Below are 27,970 nucleotides of genomic sequence, written 5' to 3' on the forward strand. Positions count from 1 at the left end.
GTATTGAGCTGCTGTTGACCAGCGGCCGTCCGCTCCTCGGTGTTTACACAGTGGCCGCGGTGACCCGGCAGGTGGCGCTGCTGCAGCGGCTTCTCACGTTGGTGCCCAGCCTGCCTCCAGCAGAGAGCAGTGAGTGGTTGGATGTGAGCGCCACCGACCTGTCTCTACTTCCAGATCGAAGATGGCGGTCTCGGTGTTCCCCGGCGTGCGGCTCCTCTCCATCGGAGACGCGAACGGAGACATACAGCGGCACTCGGAGCAGCAGCCCCTGCGGTTAGAAGTGAAAACCTCACAAGACGCTGCCCTCATCAATCTCTCCAATGGTGAGTTGACCTTTTCCGCCGCTGCTCCCCCGGATGGTCGGCCTGTGTTTAACTGCCAGCGCTAATGCTATGCAGTGCTAATGCTCGCACGGCTAATCTGGTTAGCGTTAGCCACCAAGAAGCTAACACATCTTGAGAGACCACGTCGCCTCCCCCTGCTTGTCACGAGGGAGACCTTAAAACTCAACGTTTTTCATCGTCTGATGAGATTTACAGGTTTGCTAACTTTAGACTCTGAGCACCCGCATAAGTTCCCCGCTCCGGAGACTACGACATAAATATAGCGCCGCACACATAACGTAGCTTTAGTCCCATCAGTGAGCAGGGCAGCTAAGTAATGAGTACTTTAATGCTAGTTAAACAATGCCTTCAGCAGGGATGCGCTAACGTGCGGCAGCCGCTCGCATCCGACGTGTTTTGCCCTTTACGTTACACCAGCGTCTATTTCGCCACACAGATAAACCCTCTATTTTTAAATAAAGCTTTTCCCATTGTGTCCCCCAGAGACCCACACATTTGAGTGTTTAGCTTGTGAACTAGCTTCTGCGAATTGTTTTGGAGCCCGGAGCAGAGGGCATCACTCCTGACCCGCCAGTGTGCGCTGCGGTCCGGACGGACGCCGCCGCTGCCGCCGCTCTACATTTATGGAGCCTCATTCATGGTGGAGGGGGAAAAAAAAAAACACGTAAACTTTCGAGGCTTGTACTTTTTTTTGAGGGGGGCAAAAAGCGGGTCTCGGTGTTTAAGGTGGCGTAGCGGGACCGGGCCCTCATTACTTATGCATTCATCTTTGTTCTCATTGGAACAATAGCCGGGTCCCCGCCGCCTCCTTCCCTCCTGTGAGGAGGCAGCATCGCTCCTCCGCAGCTTTTCTTATTCAATGGGATGTCCCGCTGAAAAGAAACGGCCGCGCTGCTGGCCTCCTCCACTGTGATGCTCCAGTGAAAGAAAAAGCCCAGCGCGGACCTTTTGAGCAACTCCGCACCAAGTTTGAATGTGCAGAGAGAGTCGCCCCCACACATCCCTCAGTAGAAGGAGGCTCATGTGTGAGTTCATCCTTCCATGTGAGAGCAAATGTGTGAAAATGAGCAAATGTGCTTTAAACCACATCAAAGGTAAGATGTAAAGAAGTGGACAAGGGGGTTTTCTGATATGCTTCTAAACATTGTATTCCCCTGCCTTAGCTATCATTGAACTCATCTAGTGTAGAAAGCCAGAGGATACAACACACAGCTTACTATTTGCGTTAAAGGAGAATTCCACGGATTTTCCGCACAGATTGCTTCCAGGTGTTGGGGGGTACTGCTGTCTGAGTAAAGGGGGGAAAAGCCTTTTCCAGGGGGAGCTGTAGGAAGTCTGGGAAATGTGCACGAGTTATATGACTTAAGTCGGTATCGGTGGGCTCTGGGGACTGGAAGTTTTTCAAAAAGAGAACCGCACCTCGCCTGGAAACCAGACGAGAGCAGGCGACGGCAGCGAGGGGCGGCAAAAGCCTCCAAGTCACTGCAAAAATCACATCCTGTTAGATCGGATTCCATTTTATTAAGATGTTATCTGACCCATTTATCGCTTCGTGAGCAGTCTCCAATAGTCATTATGGCAGCGTCGCCTGTTGCAACGCTCCAACGGTAATCTGTGATCTGTGTTCGTGTGTCAGCCTCCATTTTACATGAACGCTGAGAGCTGAAGTCTTCCTCTCAAACTGCCGAAACACACCAAACACTTCAACACATAGTCAAACACAGTGGAAAGAAAAGACGAGACAGCTGCTTTTACTAATCAGTCAGATATTCTGTCAGGGCTGAAACATCTATATTATTTTAGGAATCCTCACATCCCACCAACCAGAACTTTTGGTGGAGAAAGAGTTAAATCAGTCCAGTGTTGATAGATACTAGACTAGAACTATGACATACTGCTGGAGCTGTATATTCAGTTAATGATAAACTTTTCCACCAACTGCACAACATGTATTCTGTTTGCAGAATCAGACCAATATAATCAAAACCTCTCAAATGTATCACGTTAATGAGTCAGCCTCTGAGCCAATCAGGTGAGAGCCAGGTGTTTTCCCATCATGCCTGAGGCTGAACAGTGAATCTCTGGTTCAGATGCTTTGGTGTTGTTGGTATTAGCTCGGTAACTTTCACACAGATGTACTTAATTGCTTTCACCACAGTGCAATATAATGAAGTATGACAGGATTACCAGTTTCCAAGTTAATTCTTTAAAACAACAACAACAAAGAATTCCGCTTTGCAGTCAAACCTGCAGATTCTCGCTGATATCTGGGATTAGGTTGAAGCATTTTAATCATCACTTGTGATTGGTAGGAACACTACATTTAATAAAAATGTCCCGTATCAATAAGCCTCATTTGCCTATCCGTCACCATGTTTGCATTCCTCCAGACTTGTCCTGTGCTGCAAGTGATACAGAAATGTTGCTGGTAAGATTGCCATCATGCACTTTGTGGAGACGTGAGCCAGGTGTTTATTCAGACGTGACAAATTGCCGGGAAGGGATGCGTGTTTGAAACAGGCTGTCCATCAAGAGTCCAGCTCCTGTTGTCGGACTGAAATCGGTGGTTTTGACAGTGTGGCCACTTCTCTTCATACAGAGTTTTGCGCTCGCTCTGAGTGCTTTCACGCTCCATCACCACCACATTTCAGCTTTGGTCAGTCTTTTTTTTTTTTTTTTTCCAGCAGATGGTTTTCCAGGCTCTAGCACCATAACTCACCTATGTCTGGCTGGCTATGCTTTCATGTCACGGTGAAGCTGCACTGTGAGGGAGGACGACAAACCGGTGCTGGCAAGTGTGCCGCGTTTTGCTGAACGATTCGGAGAAAATATGAAATTGCTCTTTTTCTGACAGATGCTGCGATTTGATTTGAAGCATATTTATTAAAGCTTCAGTTCAATATTCACTGTGTAATCGCTTTAAAACAGAGAGCGGAGCATCACCTGAAGAGATCTAAACTGAGGCTGTCACACAAGGTGGACGGCATGAATTCGTAAAACCATTGACACGACAGTTTAAACCCTGGGTCAGACGTACTGCATAATGTATGTCCTAAACTGCAGCCTTTGCGATTTGCTAATTGCATTGTTTCAAATAGTGTTTTAGATTTAAAGTCAATTCATTATTCAGCCCTGATGCTGTGGCCCTTTGCAAAAATATTCTGTTAATTCCCTCGCCAACAAATAGTTATCCCTACCGAGCGAGGGAAATTAACATTATAGACGTTCTGCTTTAGATAAAATCAAATCCAAGCGTCAGAATAAATTATTTAGCATCGACAAAGCCTTTCAAGCATGCATAATGTGAGACCTGCCGTCTTTTTTTTCTAAAGTTTGGGACAGAATAGATAAATAAATCAAAATCATCATACTTAAAACCCTGTTAAATATGGATTTGTGCCGCGGCTAAGCTTAGAAACACAACAAATCACAGTTACCGGTTGTCAGAGGACAATTTTCTTGCAGTTAAATTTTCCAGACTCTGTCAGAGAAAGCAACGGAAAGATTTGCTCCTGTACACGAAGCTCACAGAAATTCTAGTACGAATTAATTCCTCTTCACAGTTTAGCAAGATTAGCTAATTGTGCATTTAACAAATATGGGTGCCTATATTTTAATCATTGTTTATTTTAAGTTTAAACCACAGCGACGTGGCCTTAAAAAAAACACCCAGATTTTCTCTCCTTGACGGATGTCTGCAGCTGTTTATTCTGACTTGTCAGCAGCATGGCGTGTTGCAGCATCCCGTCCAATCATGTACATATTGTATATACGCGATGCACGGCCCCAGAACCAATCATCACATTTGTCTGTGTGTGACCGCTGAGCTCGTACAGTCACAGCGTGGCTGAGGCAGCAAGAACAGACTCGGAGAGGAAACGGCTTAGTGAAAAATAAGCAATGTTGATTCTGTTCAAAGACGACAGCTGCACTGACTCATTTAGTCAAGGTTCCAGATATTGTCAGGACAGAAGGCTCGTTTCTCTCCCTGAATTGCAGAAGTAAAAGGAGGAAGGGAGAAATGTCAGCGGGCCGATGTGTGAAAGCTGTCGAGCCTTAGCTTTTTAAACAGAGGTATTATTTGTTAGAAATGGGTTTACTTTAAAAGTCCAGTGACTTTACACATGTGCAGCAGGTTAACTGTCCGGTTGGTATAAGTCGGCTTGTTAAAAACAACCAAATAGAACCGTGATTAAGTCATTAGGGTTATTTCATTTTGAGCTTTAGACTACAGATTGATATCAGAAAGGCTGCTGGAAGTGCGGCGTGTAGAAGACACAAGAATCATCCAGAAAAGATGCTACAGTCTTATTGAATCACGTGAAATGCAGGATCCAGCATTTTTGCAGCTTGGAAAACACACAGAGGCTTCAAATCAGAACATCTGAGCCTCTGCTGCTTTATTCCGAAATCAAAATATGTCTTGTGGCGCTACACAATCGCTGCAGTACCCATTTATTTATCATTCTACTGACTAGATCATCACACAAACACACGACGTATTCAGCATCACTCATCTCCTCTTCATTCCCTTCCACAGCTTTATTGATATGTTTTATTATCCTAATAATCTCGCCTTATACAATTAATTAGGTAGCAGAGCCAAGGGAAGCTGTCAGTCAGCCAGCGCTCTGCCACATCATTTCTGCCTCACGTTTGATGAGATTTAATATGTGCGCGAGGGTTTGTGAACACCATCGATGTCTACCCAAAATAAATCACCTGCCAGTAGCTGTGCCTGGATCATCTGTTTGTATCAGGATAGACGTGTCCGTTGTTTGCTACCAAGTGTTTTGACCCTTGTTCAGCAGCGCAAGAAGAGAATTCACTGAGGTGCGTGACTGGCTTTCTTCCCAGAAGATGCATCTCTCTAAATCTGAAGCACTGCTCTCAATCCCTTAATAGACGCTGGATTAGCTCAGGCTGCTTTATGGGTCCACGCTGGGCCCTGCTGCATGACCAGGATGTTTTTCCTGCCTGGAGAAATATTTGCACAGGGCAAGTTTTACAGAAGGGATTCTGTAAAGCTTCCTTGTGTGATTTTGTTTAGAGTTATTTGCTTATTTTTTCTTCATGAGTTTTATTTCTTGGCCTTTTTTTTTTTTTTTTTTGGGGAAATTGCATATTTGAGTGTAGAATCCTGGAAAAGATGACTTTCACTGGTTTTAGTTGTGCTTTCTGCCGCTGTCAGCACACAGTCATTCTTTCTTGCACAGAGCAAAAATATTCCATGGCACCAAACCCTCAAACGTTCTGTGTTGCTGTTTTATTGCACGGAGCTTTCATACGAGCGCTCTTGATGGCGAGTCGACTGAGGAACAAAGTCGAGTCGGGGGTTTCTTCCGACAAACGATTCGAGTCAGAGACCCCGAGGGGTAGCTAGCTGTAGTGTACCCAGATCTTACATCATAGGTACCCACAAACAGTTTTATATAGTACAGCAGATGGCTGAAGGATTCAGGGCTAAAAATAATCTTTAATACTGAAACTCAGCCTGTGGTTTCATTGTAAGCGCCGGGATCTTTGAGCACACAGATCATGGATCAACACAGACTGACCAGCAAACGGCACGGAAAACATACCTCCCTCCACCTCACAGAGTAATAATTCCCTAGATATTGCTGTAGAGTCGCAGTGACAAAACAGCAAGCAGCTGTGTGTTCACATAAATGTTAAAAATCAATGTGGATTCATTTGATACTGAAAATAGGCCCCAACAAATGCACTGTTTCCTCCTGTTTGAGTGACGCTGGATATAAATCCAAAAAGTTACTCTAAAAACTGAACTACGCATTTGTGATCGTGGTGAAGATGTTGCACCTTTCACTGTGAACTAGTTAGGGCTGGACCAGAATAGCCGACGGAAACGGTACTGTGACCCAAACACCTGAACTGGTCTTAGGAGCCAAATGCTGCCTGTGCATCCCGCCCAATTCCAGCCCATCGGACCCTGCGCACCCCCCAAAAAATTCAGGATACTCGTCATTAATATCCGAGAACAAACATTGCTGTTCGGACCAGCCCTAGAACTACTGAGTTTGGGGCTGAGAGCCACAGACAGGATGGAGGCGGGGGTCATAAACTCCCAAGAGACGGTGACACATGGTTGGTTTTGGACTATTCACCGGGTTTCCTGACATTAGGAAAAGCATAGAATGACACCAGCTGAATTCAGCCTCGTCTTCCTGCTGTTCTGTGCAGAGAGACATATATGCAAAACAGTCATGTAAATCCTGAAACGGGGACAAACCCGACACAGATAGCGTCAGCAGGTGTGTGACAGTTTCACTTAAGTGTGCGCAGGACTTTTTCTGAGAGAGTCCAATGCATATGCGCTGCTGTTAATTCGTCAGGCTCGAAAATGGTACAAATTTTCAGCGTTTGTGGTGATGCCTCTGCAGCCTGTGTGAGCAGCGGAGGGAGGCGAAGAGGCTGCATTGTGTTCATGTCTCCCACACAGGAGCGGGTTGTGTTGAAGCTGAAATGTGTGAGTAGGGGCAGGAAAGCAGTGTGTGTACGCCTGTCATGTGTCAAAATGCTGGACGTAAATAAAACGAAGACGGCGAACGTTTTCAAATGAGTCGTGCATGTTAGTCGTCACTTACTGTTCTCCTGTGGTCTGCATCAGCAACGAACCCGAATGTTTGTCATCTCATTGAATTTATCCACTAAAGCAAAGTTTAATAAGCACTGTTTTATTTTTTTTATAACAAATTTTTGTGGGAAATGAAAGTATCCTAACTCTTTCCATTCCCTCCCTTTCTTTCCAGGAGAGGAGGCGAGTGTGTTCAAGTGTTCGGTTTCCAGGGAGACGGAGTGCAGCCGCGTGGGGAAGCAGTCATTCATCATCACACTGGGCTGCAACAGCGTCCTGCTGCAGTTCTCCTCACCTGCAGGTACACACAAGCCTCCCCCCCCCCGACCGACACTGTAAGACGCTTACATGCTGCACATACGAGCGGCGATAAATAATCACGCTCTGGAATGACCTCGTTTTCTTCATTAACTGGTCATAAAATCCGATCTTCATTACATCACAAGTATAAACAAACACAATGTGCTCGAGATGCTACACAAACAATTCGAGTCGTATGCGCCTTTATTGAGCACACATGTTGAAGCGTCTCGGCGATGGTGGGAAAAGCAAGTGAACCTTTTGATTTATGAAGTGGTCCGACCTCCTTTGGCAGCAGGATTTTTATTTTTTTTTCTTCGCTGGTTATTCCTCACAGAACTGCTTCAGCTCAGCCATTATCTGAGGATTTCCTTTAAGCCGTCGGCTACTACTCCGGGCTTCATTACCTCACTGAGCATTCTGCGCGGTGCTGCCGGAGTCGTCCTATCTGTGCGCCTACTCTGCTAAATCATCTCCATTTATAGAGATTTTTGTCTCACTGTGGACTGATGAATATCTAAACAGTTTCATTTTACTTTGTAGGCAGTTCTGGCTTCATGCAAATTACATCGTGATTGTTAGATTTCTAAAATGTATTTTTGTTTTGAGGTGTAGCTCACACCGGCAAACGCAGAGTGTTTTTGTAAGTCAAAGTAGCTGAAACCCACACCAGTCCTGCTCCCCTCATTGGGCTCCAGTGGTGAAACCAGTACCCAGATCCTGTACCAACACAGCGATGTAAAAATACACAATCCTAGTTAAGTAAAAGTACGAGCAGCACAATGTAATTAAAGTACTGGTTTGAGGCTTCTGACTGATGTATTATTATATGTGAGATCATCAGATTATTAATAGTAAAGCATGGGTGTAGCAGCAGCAGCAACTACTTTATATATCTAGTTAGTTAGTTCTATATATATCGAGACTGGTTGTCAGAAGCTTCACGGTAAAAAAAAAGACTTCTGATACACAAATCTGTTCTCAGTTTGCAGATTTTTTTTCCCCTCGTGTTTGATGAGATGTTGAATCATTTGTTGAAGTGAAACTATGCGAGACGTTTCGAGGGAGAAATCACTGAAGTCGTGAGAAACTGGAACATCTGAAACGTGACCCTGACTACACTTTTGGGGCTTTTTTGGAAGATGTCAGAACGTTTGGATTACGCTGATTTAGTCTTTAACAATGTGTTTAAAAGCTTGTTATATTAGTCATTGCGTGAAATGTTCTTAAAAAAACAAAACAAAATGCAAGCTGTTGGATAAATGTAGTCGTGAAGTAGCTTAAGAGCATAAAATGGAAATTGTAGTACTTCAAATTTTACTTGAGTAAGTGTACTTAGTTACTTTTCTCCACTGCTTGACTCTAGTTCAACCTTTTGTTGACATCATTCACCGAAGAGTTCACACATTATGTTCCAGCCTACTTTGCATAAATTGATTTAACAGCGATAGAAGACTTTGTGCATTATTGGCTACAACAGACTGTGTCAGTTTATAATTGTGACGTAGATAAAGACCTGACCAGATTGTAAGACTAATTTATACCTAAATCCAGTCACTGAAACATGTGGGACAAGACTCTATGTTTCCATTTATGTTTAGGGACACTGGTGCCCATAAATAAAACAATTAGAGGTGCAGGTGAAAATTAAAGAGCACATGAGTTGTTGTAAAGGTATAATATTAATCCATCCATCCATCCATTATCTACACACCGCTTAATCCTCACTAGGGTCACGGGGGGCTGGAGTCTATCCCAGCTGACTCAGGGTGAAGGCAGGGGACACCCTGGACAGGTCACCAGTCTATCTCCTGCCTTCGCCGTAAGTCAGCTGGGATAGGCTCCGGCCCCTCACGACCCTAATGAGAATTAAGCAGTGTATAGATAATGGATGGATGGATGATTTTGGACCTTGTGGGAGGAAGCCGGAGAACCCAGAGAGAACCCACGCTGCACGGGGAGAACATGTAAACTCCACGCAGAAAGATCCTGGGTGACCTTCTTGCTGCGAGGCAATGATGCTAACCACCGCTCCACCTTGCATCCCCTTATCATATTCATGCATCCCAAAAATAAATCATGACAAAGATTAGCTGTTAAATTAATCCTCCACGTTGTTAGCACCAGAGATCTACTATATATCTCGTGTACTTCATTCATTTCTTCTGTTAATTACTCACATCTGTGGTATTCCTCAAGCTGTTTGTCTTTAACAATGCACTGGTTTTACAAGTGTCAATTATTTAAAAAGCATTCTACGTCGTATAGAAACGTATCCTATTTAAGATAAGTGATCTAGAAATATTAGAAAGTCTTCTGCTGGGGTTTTTAACCAGCTCATAACACAAACAACAGCTTAATCAGCGAGTTGATTAAAGTCAGCTAGTAACTGTTATCAGTGCAGCCAAAGTCCACGTATTGCATTGTTAAAAATGTATGAATTTCAAGAGTAAATTTTCCACCGATCACTGTGGGCTGACAAATATATGCACCATACAAAACTGGAAAGTCTGACAGGTGGGGTCAGTGCAGAAAAACCTCGTTATAAACTCAACTATGCACACATTTAAATCAGTTTTCTTTAATTATTCTTTTGCTAGTTGTCAGAAATCATTAAATAGAAAGTCTCGTTTATAAAACAATGATTAATTATTGAATTTTGGCTTTAATTCTTGAGTGTTTACAGATACATCACAAACAATACAGGAGTTTTATAGACTCTCCTTCAACTTTCGAGGGTAGAAAATAAACCTGTAGAGTGTAGAAATAAAGTTGCTATTAGTTGGCATTAACAGAAAAATTAACAGCACGTCTCAAAGCGATCTACAAGAACAACTTCCAGTGAAGCAAGAACTGATAAAGTGTGTGTTTGTGCTCTGTTTCAGACTTTCAGTCCTTTTATAACCTCCTGAAGAATTGTCGTGGACATCTTAGTGAGCACTCAGTCTTCAGTGACAGAACAGAGGAGTCCTCTGCTGTACAGTATTTCCAGGTGAGAGGAACGCACCGACACACCGATCCAAGTCTCCAAACAGATTACAGAAGCCACGGAAGATTATACAGGAGACTTGTAGACTCTCACAAACATGAAAGTGTTTGGAATCCGCTCTGCCTTTGGAATGGACAAAAGTAATAATTACCACCGTGCATGCTTTGTTCTCTGCTGACTGTTTATTACAGTTTACTCCTTATTGCAATATTCAGTCAGGAAAATAAAGCCTATTTTTAGCACTATTTGAATAATTTTGTTTCTAAAAAGTTGGTTACAAGTCAGTTCCTGGATGCATTAAAAGAGCCTTTGCATACAGATCTGCTCTGTAAATTACTGCCCTGTGTTCTCCTTTGAGGGAGTAAACTGATCTCCGAAAGGAAGAAATGTGTTGGTTTCATGCCATGTCCGTGCATGCCAGTGGCTCTGTGGTGTACCTCTGTCTGAATATATAGAGAACTTCTTTGCATAAAGGTTATCAGATCATTTTGTTTTCAAACTATTTGCATAAAGCAGGAATGTTACTGCTGCTGCCACACATCGATAAAAGAGCCGCATGCATTTCCACAAATATGAACACATGTTGTCCTGCACTTTTTACTTGTCCAATGGTCAGTCAAACATCCACACAGAAAGACTGCCCTGCTGTCATTTAAAAGGTGGAAGACTGTGGCTAAGTAGCAACGCAGCTGTACCTGCAAATGTCCGTCTGTTTAGATGCTATCTGGTGGGATTCCTCACTTTTATCGCAGTGTACTGTACGTCTATTAGATACTAGTCCACCCAGACAGAGGTTCGTAGGCTCCCTCAGGTTGTGTGTTTTGTCTTGTATTGATAGATTTTTTTTATTTTGCAACACCATAAAGTCCAAACATCCAAATGAAATGTCTCCTTCTCAGATGTCCCCAACTCATTAGTTTGTTGGCTTGTACAATATTTAACATTTAATCTCATGTATTTTCTTTCCTTCTGTCGTTGCAGTTTTATGGCTACCTCTCTCAGCAACAGAACATGATGCAGGACTATGTTCGGACAGGGACTTACCAGCGGGCTATTCTTCAGAACCACACTGACTTTAAGGATAAGGTAACAGCTAGTTCGTGATGTGCAATAGACGCGATGCAAATACTTCTACATATGAGGATAGCGACACACACACACAGTCTCTCAATGGAAGGGCAGCCCTGCAGGGGAATGTTTTCTTAATCACGCACCCGCAAACATTGACACTTGTGCAGCATAGAGCTCCATTGTTTTCGCGTCCCTCGGGGCAAACACGTTATTTCACTGCGTAGCGCCTGTTGGTAAGAACATAGCAACGGTACAATTCCATTCATTAGAATTTGTCATTCCAGAGCAGTAAGTACACATTTCATACATTTCTCAATAGTATCTTATTTATTATGAGCAGGAAGGGGAGCTTATCTTTTAAGGAGAGCTTACTTTGACGAGGGAGGATGGATCGAGTGTCGCTTTTACCCAAAGGTGGCATATTTGTGCCAGTTGTATTTATACATTTTGCACATTTGTCTCAACAAAATTCCTTTCCATCTTTGTCGGTAACAACTGGGAAACTTCTCCAGCAACATATTTGATTCCTTTTTTCTTTTCAATGGAAACTTGTCAGTCATCTCTCCAAAGTTGATGCTCAACGTTTGGATGTAAACACAGCTGTAAATGCCGCCGGCGGTGACGGTGCGCTTCCTGTTCTCTTCTGTCCAGGTGGTGCTGGATGTGGGTTGTGGCTCGGGGATTCTCTCTTTCTTTGCAGCCCAGGCTGGAGCCAGGAAGGTCTACGCTGTGGAGGCCAGCACCATGGCGCAGCATGCCGAGGTACAGGCACACAGATTCAACATCAGTGACTCTGATCGTGCTTTAATTTGAAATGCAGCCTCTCTGACTGTTCATATGCATTCACAAAGGAAGCAACTTAGTTTGCCTTTGTCAGCAGCATTTTCAGCCCTAGTGAAGCATCCTCTCCTCCTCGCAGGTGCTGGTCAACAGCAACCGTCTAGGGGAGCGTGTGGTCGTCATCCCAGGGAAGGTGGAGGAGGTGACGCTGCCCGAGCAGGTTGACATTATCATCTCAGAGCCGATGGGCTACATGCTGTTCAACGAGCGCATGCTGGAGAGCTACCTGCATGCCAAGAAGTTCCTCAAACCCAGCGGTGAGGAGTTTTGGGGCTCAGGAGGATGGGGATACATGCTGAGTGTTAGACTGCTGAAGGCCACAGAATAGTAGCAGTGTTTGGCAACCTGTCTCCTTATTGATTAACACAGTGAGGCTATAATGAGTTCATCTAGATGGATATTGAGACGAACGTTAATGATTCCAGTTGTTTAATCTCATGTTGTGTTAACAGTTGCTGGCAGTATATTATTTTTTTTTTGTGACTGTCCTTTTCTGCGTGGGCGTTTCAGGTAAAATGTTCCCCACTATCGGCGACGTCCACTTGGCCCCCTTCACAGATGAGCAGCTCTACATGGAGCAGTTCACCAAGGCCAACTTCTGGTAAGGAGGAATAGAGGCTGAGGAGGGAAGGGACTTTAATAAAACTCTTGAGATAAATCTTTATCTCAGAAAGTGTGTGTTAGTTGTGAAGTATTTCTGTAAGCAATTGTGGGCTGCCAGCAGATGTTATCCATCTTGGGGATTGTTGAGACAGTTCATTTTGCTGCAGGGAGGCTGTTCAATCCTTTTTTGAAGAGTTTCAAATCAAATACTGTCACTACTGGCTACTACAGTTGCTGGGAAGATTATCTTGAATGAATAAATGATGCTCAGTGAGGAAATCCATTCGTCTGTTTAATGCCGCTCAGCTGAATTCAGCATATCTTAGTGTAATTAATTACATCATTAGAGATGAAAATGATAGAACAATGAGATGCAGAACAAGATAAATCTGCGTCTTATTGCCCTCGGTTCATACTTTGACTGATCATTAAATTACAGTATTGAAAAGGTCGTAGCTCAGGACTCCAACAGCGGCCTCAGGGTCCAAATGAAGCTCTCTGTATCTGTACAGGGTTACAACAGGGAACACTGCCCCCCGTAGTGTAATGTGACCTATAATAGAACGTATTCTCCCATTGTTTGCTACTCATTGTTGCATCTAACTTCAGGTTGAGCCTCTTTCTCTGCATATGACTCCGCAGTAACGCAGCGCAGACAGCTGTTGTAATATTCTCACTTTTTTTGTGTGTGTTTCGTGTTCCAACTACTTTAATGTTTTATTGCTGAACTCCCACGGCTGTACTTGGAAGCGCTGCAGTGTGAAGTTGTTCTCTTTACTCTCTTATGACTTTTTTTTTTTTTTTGGTGAGTCCAACATACACATATCTAGTAGTTTGACTGCACTGACAGGGTTCCTGGAAAACCTGGAAAGTGATTGAGCGACTTTTCAATCATGGAAAATGAGGGGAAAAAAAAGGTCAAACGTCCTGGAAACGGTTAAGTTGTCATGCTAATTATCACGCTGTAATCTGTGGGTGTGTTTGCATTATTCTATGATACATTTGTCATAATTATTTTCAAAGATAAATCATAGCCGTAGACTGCACATCAAATGTCTGAGTAATAAACAATCTGGGTAAACTGTAGAAAACACTTCCAATGAATGAGGGGGACAGGGGGAATGTATTTGTGTCTGAAAATGTCCTGGAAAAGTCCTGGAAAATAATTTCAGGGGAAAGAGTGGGAACCCCGACTGATTCTGCTACGATTTAATGATCTGCGTGCGACATGACTCTAAGATCAAGTCTGTGCTGTTTGCTTGTGTAATGCAGCTCCATCTTCCATCCGAATGACCTGAAGTACGTGTTAAACCTGGTGTTTTGTTACGGTTGTGTTTGTTGTAGTCGTCCTTGTAACGTGACAGGCCACGCTCGTGCAGCCAACTGTGTCAGTGAACCTCTGGAACGTGCAGAGCTCCTGTTCAAGCGGGAGGCAAAAAAAAAAATCAGACATTTAGGCAAATCTGCTAAAAAAAAACTTTAAATATTGAATCAAGTAATAAGTCAGAGCTTTTGGTTAAACTGTCCATTGTTTAGTGAACTCCCTGGTCATGTTTGAGACTCTAATTTAAAGAGACTGTGTTTGTTTTGTCAGTGTGTTTGGAACTGGGACAGAAAAAGAGTAGGTGTAGGAACCACATTTCAATTCTAAATGATCTATCCTGCACTTTGATACCAGTTGTTCTCCCTCTCGATGCCTTGTCCACACGCAGAAGGGTTTTTGTAAAACCGAATAGCCTCCCCCCTCCGTCTAGAAAAAACGAACGCACACACCACCTCGTTTTTAGAAAAGAATTCATCCACACCTAACCTCATTAGTACGTTGTGAAGCACATTCATATTCTACGTGAGGATGTAATAACTCGACTGGGACATACGGAAATCATCACGCCATTCCTCCTGGAGCACGATTTCCGTCTCAAAGTTCTTCCACCAGCTGGCAGTGCATCCCGGTCTGACCCAAAACCGGCGTTGGTGTCTTTGACGGAGAACATGCCTCGGACGTGGAATGGCAAGGTGGCGGAAAATAAAATAAAATAACGTTGTCCTTCGCCTGTGTTCTTGTACCTGGAGCGGTATCTGGGCCTGGACAAGTTTTGACACAGTTCTGAGGGCGTCCACGCTGTTTCCAAATGTAAACACAGGTCGCATGTGTGATGTAAAGAACATATTTTGTCGCAGGCGGTGACGTTTCGAAACCTAAACCCCCGGTTATTGACGTCCACATGCAGACGCATTAACGGAGGATTCGCAGATCTTCACTTTGGTCGGAGGTTTTTGAAAGAATCGTTTTTGTGTGGATGACGGGCCACATCGTAGGAAAATATCTTCGCTTTGTGAGATACCCTGCTATGTGTGGACGAGGCCTCAATTATTCCAGAGGCAGGTCATTGAGACAGTTGAAAATGTCAGCTAGTGAGGCTAAGAGGGTGAGCAGCTAGAGGAGACTTTTGTGTCCAAAAGAAAAGGCTTCACTCCTCAGAACTCAAAAACCGACCGAGAACTGGTGTTGTTTTCCTCCAATGTCTTAATGAAGTTGAATGTGTTGTCACAAAAGCTCCTCTTTTTTTTTTTATCTTGCAGTGTGTCCACAAGCAACACAGTGATCTGTACTTCTGTCACCAATCCCCTGTTTGGTCGTTGCAGCATCAGCGTTCCTACACAGTCAATATGCCAATGACGTGCCAAACAGTTGTTCAAAACTAAATCCATAACGACTTGTTCTCCATTAACGAATTGGCCGTAAACCAGTATGTGTGCGTCTCCTCTCATGTCGGACTCGATTCTACTTTGTGACAGTCTGCTTCTTCCACATCTGCCGCCGTATGTTCTGCACCGATAGCCTCAGTCTCTCTTGATCATTGCCGCCGCTCTGCACGGCTGCTCGTTTCCCCGCACATAACCGAAACGGTCTCTTTAGTGCACAGCAGGGAAAAAGTCTGACCTGAGTTGTGTGGTTTCCCAATTTTAGCAATCCACCGAGAGATAATGAAGAAGGTCCTGATGTTAAGTCTGCAGGTGCCTTCGCATCGCTGACGGTTTTCAGACTCTCCTTCGACAGCACATTAGCACAAATCACACACCGAGGTTGTGGATCTCAGCCCTGTGAAGCCATAATCCTTCTTTCGTGTTTTTTTTTTTTTTTATTCGTTCTCTGCCAGCAGTTATTTTTTTAGCGTCAGCATCTTATTATTTCAAACGCCCACTTTTTTAAAAAACTGCTGTATGTGTACTTAGTTTTAGAAATCTGTCGGTGAATCTGTTACACAAGTGCTTCATGTACTGTACTTGTACACACAAGACACAATACTGCTTGTCTTTCATATTGAGCCTTCCCTCTGTCCCCCAGGGGGTCCATGACCCTCAGGTTGAGAGCTGCAGATCTATACCAAACATTACAACACTGTATTTTCAGGAGAAGATAACAGAGGGCTAAAATGAACGGTCCTCTATACCACCAGGGCCGTGTCCTTGCACTCTGACTTTTTTTTCCCATCAACACAAGCCATTTGACATTCTATATGCAGGCGACATAATTAGATTTAAACATAATAATCGGGGGAAAAAAATGGCAACAACACTGTGAGTAGCCCAAACAGCCACTTGGCGCCTTATTGACAACCTCCATCTCCATCAGGCAGAGCCGTCTCCCCTAATCGCTTGTATACATTTCAAGAGAATCTATAATCGTCACCGAACCGTTCACATTTCTTGGCACCTACGTCAGCAGTAGGGAAAAATGAACGCATTATGATAAAAGCCCAGCAGTCTTTCGTAACGCAGCTCCAAACATTCACAGTAAACAGAGCTGCCTCCTTCCGTCACTGACAACATGCTCGACTCATCCCTCGCTATTCGGCAGCTTGGACGCACTCAGCGCATAGCCAACAGGTCATCCAAGATAATTGGCAGCCCGGTCCGATCATTTGAATTACTTTATCACAAAGAGCAAACTAAGTACTTTGACCCGTCTTACGATGCCGGTCGTCTCATCTCGGACGCAAAAACATCCGAAACTAAAAACTCTTTCATCGCACTTCAGTAAAGACTCTCTTTAACCCTGCTGGATGTGCCAGTTTTGTACATTTCGACTGTGAAGTTTGTCTTGTGGACAACAAAGTCCTCCGACCTCAGCTGTGCGTCTGTTGAAAGGATTCTGACTCCGGCGTGTTGCATTGTGTTCAAATCAGCTTTGAAATCAGGTCAAAGCTTCAGTCTGGTTGTCGACATGAGGGAGGGAGCGCAGTATAAAGATGTTTATCGACACTTGCACGGGTTTATGACTCGGTATCGTCTCACAGTAGGCACCAGTGAGTGTGTAGGACTTGAAAGCACCGACGAACTCCCACGTTCTGAATTCTTATGTTCCCGTTGATGAGAATTCACAGTGAAGGCAGCGATTCTTCTGCTATACTTTAAACCGGTTTGCTCTTCTCTTCGGTCGGCCGGCTGGTTGTAATGCAACAAGCGCTCGGAGTCTTGCTGAGAGCGGTCGTTTAGAGGTGTGTTGCCGTAACAGTTTGGTTGCGTAACGTTCCGGTGTGCATCCCGCTCCTCGTCGGTCTGCTTGTGTGTTTTGTGAAGCGACTGTAGCGTCCGGTGCTATAATAAACTAGGTGACATATTGAAACAGGGCCAGGTTGCGGCTGCCAGTTTGTAACCTTAGGCAGAAGAGGGAGCGTGCGTTTTCAGCGGCTGAGAATGAAGAAACGCACTGTCTCAAGATCGTATCGAGTTCTGTTCAGCTTCACCTGTTCTGCCTGTGGCGAATGTTTCAGCTTCGGAGGGGGCACGCCGTTTTTACAACCAGAGGAGACAGATAACACACTGTAGCTGCGTTTGCTTAGTTAATGGTTAGAGTTGCAGCCGCTGGTAACTTAGTAGAACCCCATAAAAGCAATGCCACGGCCTGTCACTCATATAATCTGGTCTTTATTTCTTCATACTTCTTTTTAAAGCTTCTAAGTCAGACTCTGTAGTCGAAGTGACTTCTGTCCTAAACCCAACCAGCCTGGTATCGTTTTGCAGTGTTTATTTCTGAGCATGCTGCGTTCATGTTTCTCTAAAGTCCGGCAAATTTACAGCATCGGTATCAGTGAATGAGTTCCAGATAAGAAACTGCAGCACTGAACTGTGTTTCGGGTCACTCGTCAACATTGTGACCAAAACACAGAAATAGATGCAAAATGCTGCTCAGTGTCTCAGAGCCAATCATAATTTAAAAAACAAAAGAAATCTAAGGGATCTTTATCCGGACTGTTTATATCAGTGGTTGTCAAACTTTTTGAGCCACGACCCCCAAGATGACATAAGTTTGTGTTCGTGACCCCCCCCAGTTTGAATTTGTAATATATCACGAGTAATAACTTTCATGCATTAATACGTTCAAAATTAATGTGTTAATTCCACAGATTGATCTCTTTACATTAACACATTAATTTTCTTTTGAATGAATGAATTGAATTTATTTCAAACAAATGAAAGGGGGAAAAAAATATAAAAACAAAAGAAAATCATTTTTAAAAAAGAATAATATCACATAATCAAATCATAATATTAACAAGTCTGAAAAAGGAGGGGGAACAAGTATACACTTTCATTTTTGACAGCCCTAATACTAATTTATTTGATCAATTTAGGCTTGTTTTTTTTTTAACAATGACCTGGCGACCCCTTGAAATTATCTTGGGACCCCCATGGGGGTCCCGACCCTCAGTTTGAGAACCACTAGTTTGTATGTTTGTGGTTAAATAATCAGCGACTGTTTTAAACTCAAATGTTGATATCAGCGTTGGGCTAAAAAAAAATCCTGTAACAGTGGGGGCTGTTTTACACTGTTGAACATCTGTTACATCTGGTAAAATGTGTGTTATGTATTTATTTCTTATGTATTTTTTACTGTTTGACTCTAAAAAATGATGAAGTTTGATTGCTCTGATGACAATACCTGATGTTTATCATGTCATTTTTTTTTGCCACCATTAGTACGCTAATAATAGAATTTGATGAGACAACATCCCTGATCAGTTGTTCTGTTGCTTTAAAAGGGAAATGTAAAACAGCTGAATGTCTTTCTGCCTAAATAACTGCATTTGTTTGACCGACTGACCATATAACTATTTGATTTTTTTGTTTGAGTCATAAAAAACCTATATCTGTGGCGGCACATTCACTGATTCTGTCAGGATGCTGTTTGAAGGACGTTTCTTAGTAGTGTGTGGTTGTTATATGATTCAGCTCCCATTAGGAGAAAAGGCTTCGTGGTGCTTCTGAAGAACTTGCGATGTTCAAAGTGTTTGGCTGCTAAAGCGTCACTGAGATTGCACCAAAAATATCGTTGTGGTCATGAAGTGGAACTGATTAGAAATCTAACCCAGACTTTCTTCTTCTGCCCTCAGGTACCAGCCCTCCTTCCACGGTGTAGACCTCTCTGCCCTGCGGGGGGCAGCGGTGGACGAGTATTTCCGCCAGCCAATTGTGGTACGTTGACCACCCTGCACTTGATAAGTTAGCACAATGACAATCCGAGTGTCATATTGGGTTTTCACTGGAGGACCGACTGACTCTTGCTCGCCTCGTTAAGGTTTCTAATTCGTTGCTGTGTTGCTTTGCCCTGCAGGACACATTTGATATCCGTATTCTGATGGCCAAGTCGGTCAAATACACAGTGAATTTCCTGGAAGCCAAAGAAGAGGATCTTTACAGGTGTGTGTCTAGTTTCACGTGTGATTCTGGCTACGCGTGGGAATGTCATACATTAATGAATCTTCTCCTTATGGTTGCAGGATAGAGATTCCCTTTAAGTTCCACATGATGCACTCGGGCCTGGTGCACGGCCTGGCTTTCTGGTTTGACGTGGCATTTATGGGATCAGTGTAAGTCAGCCAGATGGACACCATATCTGCACTGGGACTGTTCTTTCACTAGTACCATACTGCTGTCTTCTCCTCACACACTCATCCTTCTTGTTCCTTTCTATGCAGGATGACAGTATGGCTGTCCACAGCACCCACAGAGCCTCTCACCCACTGGTACCAGGTGCGCTGTCTGCTGCAGTCTCCCCTCTTCACCAAGGCTGGGGACACGCTGTCCGGCACTGCACTGCTGGTGGCCAACAAGAGGTAACTGTTAATTAAAACTACTGGCTCTGAAATTGAAGACAATCGAATCAAATGTATTAAATTGATGAAATCTTACACAAAAAAAAGTGCAACAAAAACAAAACTAGCCAAGGCTTTACAGGGACAGCAGCTGGCTGCCGCTCACAAACAAGATCATGACACTTTCACATTCTTAAAAAACCGTTAAAAGATGTTCAGCAGTTCGAGCTCGCAATCTCCTTTCATTAGTACCCATGGCAACCAGACTGGAGAACGTTGCGTGAAAGTGATTTTACTAGTTTCACAAGACTTTGAACTCAGTCAGACCCTCATGCAGCGTTACGAAGTTAAAAATAAAACCAAGAACATGAATATTTTAAGTTGGCTGCAGAGCCCCTGTTGTTCCGATTCTAGTGTTTGTAGCGTTGTTAGGTAGCACAGCAGCGAACTCTGTCCTTTTATTGTGGTGTTTGATGTAGACACGTCTGTTATGGTTTCAGGTAGATGAGGGAAGAACTTGGCTGTTGTTGATGATGGCTTTTTAAAAAATTTGTTCGTCATGTCATGCATTTTTCATTAAGACAGACTCGGTTTTATCATGTGAATCATTACGGGACAAGTGTTATGCTTTGTACGCCCACACGCTCAGGACAGAGTGGCTCAAATTTTCAGGATTTTTCCAAGTCGCACAAGTCTGTCTGGACTCCTGCGGACGTTAACGTGTAGCCTAAAATATGTGTTGGACTTTCCACATGCACGCATCGCTATAATGATAGTGTGTATGTGCGGAGTATGTAGATCAGGGGTCTCCAATCCTGGTCCTCGAGGGCCACAATCCTGCATGTTTTAGATGTTTCCTTCTTCCAACAAACCTGATTCAAATGATCAGCTCATCATTAAGCTCTGCAGAAGCCTGAATCAGGTGTGTTGGAAAAAGGAAACATCTAAAACATGCAGGATTGTGGCCCACAAGGACCAGGATTGCCCACCCCTGATGTAGATGCAGCTCTACTGTACATGTCTGGAATGCATCGAGGAAGCGATATAATTCAAAACAACGACACGTCCACGTACATATCAGCAACAGGAGCATAAACCCAGCTTAAGCAGTTACATAAGTGACATCTCAAACCAACAGGGCCTGCACTCATTTCGCAATATAATGTAATAATACACTCAGTGACACACACTAATGGATGTGGGATTTGGTGGTGTTTTTTTGGAGGTGTTGTGTATATTTACACACTCGTATACTTGCATCCCAGGTGGTTTTTATTTAGGGATTAAACAAATGGGATGTGATTTGTTAATCGGTGAGCTTTAGAGGTTCTGGTAAATGGATTTAGTGACCGTCGGTCGGAGCAAGGTGACGCTGAGCGGCTGCATTTTTACTGGACAGACATTAAAGTGGCGTTGAGTTTCTTGTCATGCATTGTGTCATCGGTATTAATCTGTCAAATCATCTCCTCCCCAACAGACAAAGCTACGACATCAGTGTTGTTGCCCAGGTGGACCAGACAGGATCAAAGTCCAGCAACCTCCTGGACTTGAAGAACCCCTTTTTCAGGTGAGTTGATTTCTTTCGTAAACCCGAATCCTGCGTCACACGGTCCACACAGTACGAGGTGGGAGCACGGTCTGTCTTCTGTGCGTCCAACGTGTGTGTGCATATGTATTTGCAGGTACACAGGCACCACCCCCAACCCTCCTCCTGGCTCACACTACACCTCCCCATCCGAGAACATGTGGAACACAGGGGCGGCCTACAGCATGAGTCAGGGGATGGCTGTATCAGGTGAACACACACGGAGACACTGGTAGATGAAACATACCCGCCGCCTGTTCACAAGAGGCACCCAGCTTCTGTTAGAAATGTATCAAATGGGGATTTATAAGTCAGGAAATCTCAATCGTGGTAGCACATTTTCCCAGTAGGTTTTAAGCATAAATAAAGGAAGGATGTTTTCAGGTAAGAACACGAAGTCGTCATGAGTTGGCGTTAGGCCCGAGGCTGGAGCTTGATGCCCTCAGTCAGGGCTGATGAGAAAATAAATAACGTCACTGCTAGAGCTGTGATCTGTGTATTTACAATTAAACCAACCAACATCTGATTCATGACAGATTTATGTTCACAGGAGTGGCCCGCCACTACAAAAATCTGATGACTGATTCTGATTCTTTGTTTTGTTCTAACTTGCCGTTCCTTCACTCTGTGTGTATCTGTTTGTGTGATACCGATGGATAGTTACACATAGATGAGTAAAGAGGCCGCTTAAGAAAAGCAGACAAGTAAATTATTTAATAGAGGAGTGCTTAAGCAAATCGGACAAAGAAACGATGAAGCAGTGTAGTCATTGTGTCCATAGCTGTATGCTGCCCATTCCTATTTTACAAAGTCCATATATGGTATTCACATCTTTTGAAAGTCTTTGAATTTTCCCTTTAATGCAGTTTTAATTTTTACTGAGTGTTTTAACCACTGCTGGCACAAGGGATCCTCATAACTATCAACATCAGAGACAAAACGCATCACTTTGTTTGATAACACAACTTTTTCATCGACGACGACTTCCTCCATCAGAACTAAACAAGTCAGGACTGTCATCAAACTGCATTTTCTTCTGTCAGATACTGCAGTTTGATTTGAAATATATTTCTTAAAGTCAAGCTTCTGTTCAGTGTGTAGTAGGTTTAAACCATGATGGAGTCCCATCACATGAGATACCATCAGAGTATTTATTTTTCTAATGCCATGATGATAACCTAAAGATATGAATTGATTCCAACAATGTGTTTAGTAATTAAAAAAAAAAAAAGAAGCCATATTTCACCCATGAATCAGCAGCAGCGTCTAAATCAGGGCTGTTTCTGTCGTTGTAATGCCAATATTTTGAATTCTGTTGGCCACAGTATTTTCATGTTGTGATGCGCCTAATCAAAATATTGCGCAATCTCTGCAATCATGTTGAGTAATGCTGCTGCTACTACTGAGAAACATCTCGTCAGATTTACTGCATACATTCCAAATTCCAGCTTTTTTTAATTTACCAATTGTTTTGAATTGTGATCATCTTCTCTCATATTGAATGCACTGCTTGGTTGTTTGTGTAGCATGCATGGAGCGATATAGGTTCTCATTAACCGCTTGTTATTTTGCAAATTGGTTATTTATTGTGGAAGTTTGAACTAAATCCAGTGACTGCACAGAAACATGTGTCCGCTCTGCCTTTCTTATTTCTTCTATAAACCATCATTCCGAGCAAATCTTTTCCTCTCGATGGGTATTTGATGGCGGATATCTAAGTTTACAATCCAATCAAGCTTTGAAATGGAAAACACAGATGAATGACAAACCTACTTACAGACCTCTTTGCTTTCTGATATTAAATCTGTTCTGCAACTAACAGCATATTGTGATTCAGTGTAATGTCTTGGTGAGGGCTGTGTGTGTGTATATGTGTGTGTTTGTGTAGAAGTAGCCTCCTGATTCCTGCCCGTGGAGAATGCCCTCCTTCCCTCCCTCCTTCCTTATCACTGCTAACGCTGCTGTTGACCCCAGCAGGCCCTGCGTTGAGAAGAGCTGTGTATAATGAGGATAGTTGTCAGTTTGTAGTAAATGTTGATTGCTTTGTTTTCCCGTCTCTCCGCCTCCAGGGATGCCAGCAGCTTATGACCTCAGCACAGTCATCGGCAGCGGCCCGTCAGTGTCTCACAACAACCTCATCCCCTTGGGTACGAATCGCAGCACCTCATGTAGTAATAACATGTTACAGCGAGAAGTTTTTCTTCTTTAACTTTCACTGCCGTTCATCTCATCAGCTGCTTTCAAATGACATTTCAGCTGCTTTAATCACTTCATGGCACTCGTCTTCCCGCTCGTTGCTCACATCGCTGACTATCCGGTCTCAGGTCTTCACCTACAAAAAGCTTTTCCACCCGTCACCATTCACGCTGAATTTTCTTCAGCTGCTTTCACTACTTTCACTTCACTCGTTTCATACACTTAAAAAGCCACTAATTTCTTTGTCCATCTTCAGTTCAGCTGACATTTAGAACTCAGTTTATCCCCTTGCAGCTCCAATCAGTGCTTACACATCATCTTTATTTTTCCCATTTAACAGCTATTTGAGCTTCTTACAGTCTGCAATGTTTTGCAATGGAAAAAACTCTAATTTTCTCTCAACCAATCAGAAGGCACACACTGAAGACAGTCTGCCCTCTGATTGGTTGACATCTGACAGATCCTTTGTAGCATCTGCTCGGTACATTGTAGCAACCGACAGATGCTAACATCTGTTGTACCGATACAAATCCTTGACTGTGCTCTCCTCTCTGATTGGTCACAGTGAACACAGGGATTGTAAACCACACCCACTCCAGGATGGGCTCCATCATGAGCACAGGAATTGTCCAGGGTGAGTCCACCTGTGCAGACACAATCAAATCAGTGTTTATCACCTAACAGAAGTTCACTGTGGGAATTCAATGCTCTGTTCTGTCTTGCAGGAGCCACTACGGGCCAGTCAGGCCCCAGCAGCAGCGGTACTTACTATCCCGTCACCAACCAGTTCACCATGGGGGGTGCTGCCATCTCCATGGCCTCACCGATGGTCATCCCCAGCAACACCATGCATTACGGCAGTTAAGACGAAGACCTTGCAAAGACCTATTTGACCTCCCGTGCCCCCGCATGACAAGAGATCCCCGACCCCCCCCTCCCTGCCCTCCAGCCCTGACTGATCCACCAACCGCAGCCAAAACCAGTATACCAAAACCAGTGCTGTGCTGGCACTTCTTCTCTTCGTTCGTCACCTTCTTTCTACTCTGTTCAGTCCATCACTAGATGAACGGTCGAACGCTCTCGTATCCGTCCAGACTCTTGTCTTGCTGAAAGCTGAAGCCTCCTTTCGCCCCCCCTCCCCTCGGATTCATTGAGACTGTACCACGTCTGAGATGCACAGCAGCTGTCGCCCCACCTCCCTGGCTCCCCACCTCTCCTCCCTCAAACTGTATCTCGGTCCCTCCGCTCGCCAACCTTTCTCCGTTTTTTTTTTTTTTTTGGTGTCATGACCCTCAAAGTGTTTGTCCTTTCCTATGAATTGCCAGAAACCAGCATCAGTCCGTTCCCACGATTCTCCACACCTCCGCAGCAGAGCGACGCTGAAGCTTTTCAGTTGTACAGCAGGACACTATTATCATCATCATCATCATCATCATCATCATCATCAGTGCTCATCCCCGGGCTGCCACCTTGGCTTTTCATATCAGATCCAACCTTCAAGGCTCCTCCGCACTTCTCTCAAGAGACTGACTCACGCCAGACAAAACAGTTCCTTCACATCACTAAAAAAACAAACAAAGAAAAACATATTTTCCCTGCGTTATCTTCGTCAGTTTACTCATGCAGGTTGGTTTTAGGAAGAGGCAGATATATCACAAACTGAAACCATCTACATGACTTGGCACCCCAAGGAAAATGTGCTTTTTTTTTTCCCACTTCCACGGACCTGTAAGTTCTACTCTTTAGCCAATAAGTGGTTTCTGCTTGGACGCATCGGTGTTGCTGTATTCCTCTGAAGTTCACATAAAGTTTTGGGAGAACAACGCGCCGGTCACCTTCCATGTTGGGCAAAGAAATAAATAGGCACTATGTCTCTGTTGTAGGTTCCAGTCCTGTTGGTTAATGTCTCAGCATACACTACATTGACTGCCAGTGTCGAAGCTAGCTGCTCCTTCATGCTAGCACGTTAGCGCACTTTACCGTAGTTAGAGCGTTGCGTATAGGAGAAGTTAATCTGTCGTTTTAAAGCTGCGTGAATTTATATTCCTGACCACTTGTGGCCAGGAAAACCATCTGTGAACCCAACAGTACAGTTACTAAAAAAATTAAGCCGCGCTATGTTCACATGGTAGCTGCTAGCGTTGTCTGTTTTGTTTTGTGTTTTTTGCTAAGTGTGTAGTATACCGTGGGTTTATTAGAGTAATTTTACTAGAACTGTTTTGATGCCAGTGAACCAAAACAAGCACATTCGTGGGCCAGTAAACCAGAACAGTGAGCTAAAGATGCTAAAAAAGTTCCACGTCCTAGCATCTTTTAGCAACATCCAAATTAGCTCAAGTTATAAACAAGTTGCACAACCAGGGTGAAAGGCTGAAATTTCTGCCCGGCCTCCAGTTTTAGCCCCGAGTTCAAACATTGAAATGAATAATAATAAAAGAGAATTTTAATCCGACTTGAGTTTGATGGCAAATAAACATGTTTCCTGTGACGCTGGACAGTTTAAAGCTGCTGCAGGTCCTAAATCTCTTACTTTGTAGGCAGAGTTAAGGCCTCAGAAATCTTCAAAGTCTGTTGCGCGATACATCGAAGGATCCCGTTTGGAGGAAAGCGTTTGTAGCCGTTAAACTCCTTCCTGATCTGCCTGCAAGAACTCTGGGTTTTTGTCGTCAGTTTTTTGTTGCACAACACTTAAAAAGCGTTTTACTCGTTGCACTTGTACTTAAAAGGTGATTAGAAGTTTTGTTCGTAAAAATTAAAGGGAGTTTTAGAGCGAAACCTTACACGTTTACACGACGTGCGCATTTCTGTCGAGTCAAAGCATTTGTCTGACTTTGTGAAAGTTACGCAAATTGTCAGACTCGGCTGCTGTTCGACGATCCGGAGGCCTTTAGGAAGAAACGGGCCGAACCGTTAGGAGACTCGTGGATGATTTAAACGATGCTCTCAACATGGAAGGTGACCAAAAGGACAGACTGGTAAAAACTTGAACACTTCAGTTAACGTGAAACATGAAACGCACCTTCTGCTGCACCCCGGTTTCTTCCCCCCCTGCCCCGATAGCCGTTTTTTTCTTTTGAAGCTGAGAGGACACTGCAGCAGCTCCTCTCCATCCACTCATTTGTTGAGCCAGATTGCTCCGGCACAGTTGGAAGGAGGCAGATTCGAAACCAGTAAGGACCAATGACCCAGGAGGCAGCCAGCTGGTTGCCGGAAAGAGAAAAAGCTGTGCTGGATTGGCAGCGTCCTAGTTTACATCCTTCCCCTCTGCTTCTCCTCCCAAACCTCCTCTTGAGACTGTGAGACTGTCGCAAAGAGACTTCGATGTCGAGGCGTGGGAGACGGGGGGAGGGGGCCTGTCCACCCTCCTCCCTCCTCGTCTGTTCACTATGTATGACCTCCAACATATCATTGCCTCCCCCCACCCCCTCCAACACACCCCAACGCCCTCGTCCCTTTTTTATCAGTCAAGGAAAGAAAGAAAGACTGACACATTTATGCATTGCTTCCAGTGTCACAACTATTGGAATTTATGAGTTAGCAAGTTGTAAGAGAGCTGATGGAAAAAAAACAAAAAAAAAAAACATGTCTCTTTGTAGGATTAACCTTTTTTTGTTGTCTTTATTTTTTTCTTTCACAAAAAAAAAACAAACAATTAAAAAAAAAAGAGAGAGAGCAAATTAAATGTGGCAGAGTTGTTCCAAAAAAACCCATCCTGGAATCAAGTGTTGTAGTGCTTTTAATTTGTTCCCTCTAGTTTGTTAAATAGACTGTGGACACACCAGATGTTTACCATGTGGTAGCTAGCCTTTAGCACATCATGTCCCCCCCCTTTTTTTTTTGTTGTTGTCATGGAATCATTGCTGTGTAGTCGAATAGTGGCATCCACTTTGATCATGGAAAAGTGTATGAGGAAGACTGTGTGTCATGTTCTGTCATTTCTGTGTGTTTACCAACCAGTAATAACACCTTTCTCACTCGTCTGACACTGATTCTTCTGCTTCAGACACAGACAGACAGCGTCTCTGTCCTGAAGACTCCGGTGAGCCTTTTCTCGGCACCGAACTTAGGAGTTCTTGCAGCAGTTGCACATCTTGACGGCGTCGGCCGATTAGCGCTGCTCCGCTTTAGTTGCTGATGTCAGAGCAAGCAGCTGTAAACCTTTAATTACAGGACAAACCTTTAAATATACAGGAACAAGTGGACACAACCCCTAAATAGATGGTGATTGATGATATAATAGTGATAGAATTAGAAGTGTAATAAAGCCATTTTTTTAAGGCTCGCATTTAAGGTGCGCGCAAGATTATGTTGTGTGAAACTTTATTTTTCACGATAAGATGTCTGGAC

General features: G+C 43.8%; 1 protein-coding gene across 1 annotated transcript; it reads left to right on the forward strand.

Moving 5' to 3' along the window:
* The first annotated feature begins 159 nt into the window (after positions 1 to 159).
* On the forward strand, positions 160 to 27,929 carry carm1 (coactivator-associated arginine methyltransferase 1). Its single transcript, XM_008285743.1, has 16 exons — positions 160 to 323; positions 7,115 to 7,240; positions 10,125 to 10,231; positions 11,210 to 11,314; positions 11,951 to 12,061; positions 12,219 to 12,396; positions 12,650 to 12,740; positions 19,141 to 19,222; positions 19,362 to 19,447; positions 19,528 to 19,617; positions 19,726 to 19,863; positions 21,320 to 21,409; positions 21,525 to 21,637; positions 23,497 to 23,574; positions 24,189 to 24,257; positions 24,349 to 27,929. Exons 1-16 carry the CDS (start codon positions 182 to 184, stop codon positions 24,486 to 24,488), a joined length of 1,746 nt encoding a protein of 581 aa, XP_008283965.1. The 5' UTR covers positions 160 to 181; the 3' UTR covers positions 24,489 to 27,929.
* Positions 27,930 to 27,970: the final 41 nt, after the last annotated feature.

The sequence above is a fragment of the Stegastes partitus genome, unplaced genomic scaffold (genome assembly GCF_000690725.1).
Source record: "Stegastes partitus isolate 25-593 unplaced genomic scaffold, Stegastes_partitus-1.0.2 Scaffold414, whole genome shotgun sequence".
Classification (NCBI taxonomy): domain Eukaryota; kingdom Metazoa; phylum Chordata; class Actinopteri; family Pomacentridae; genus Stegastes; species Stegastes partitus.

Excerpts from the sequence above, each read along its gene's own strand:
- carm1 (XM_008285743.1), top strand. The coding sequence starts at position 182 with ATGGCGGTCTCGGTGTTCCCCGGCGTGCGGCTCCTCTCCATCGGAGAC. Across the intron at positions 12,397-12,649 it reads GAAGTTCCTCAAACCCAGCG|GTAAAATGTTCCCCACTATC; the intron begins GTGAGGAGTTTT and ends TGGGCGTTTCAG. Across the intron at positions 19,864-21,319 it reads CTGCTGGTGGCCAACAAGAG|ACAAAGCTACGACATCAGTG; the intron begins GTAACTGTTAAT and ends CCTCCCCAACAG.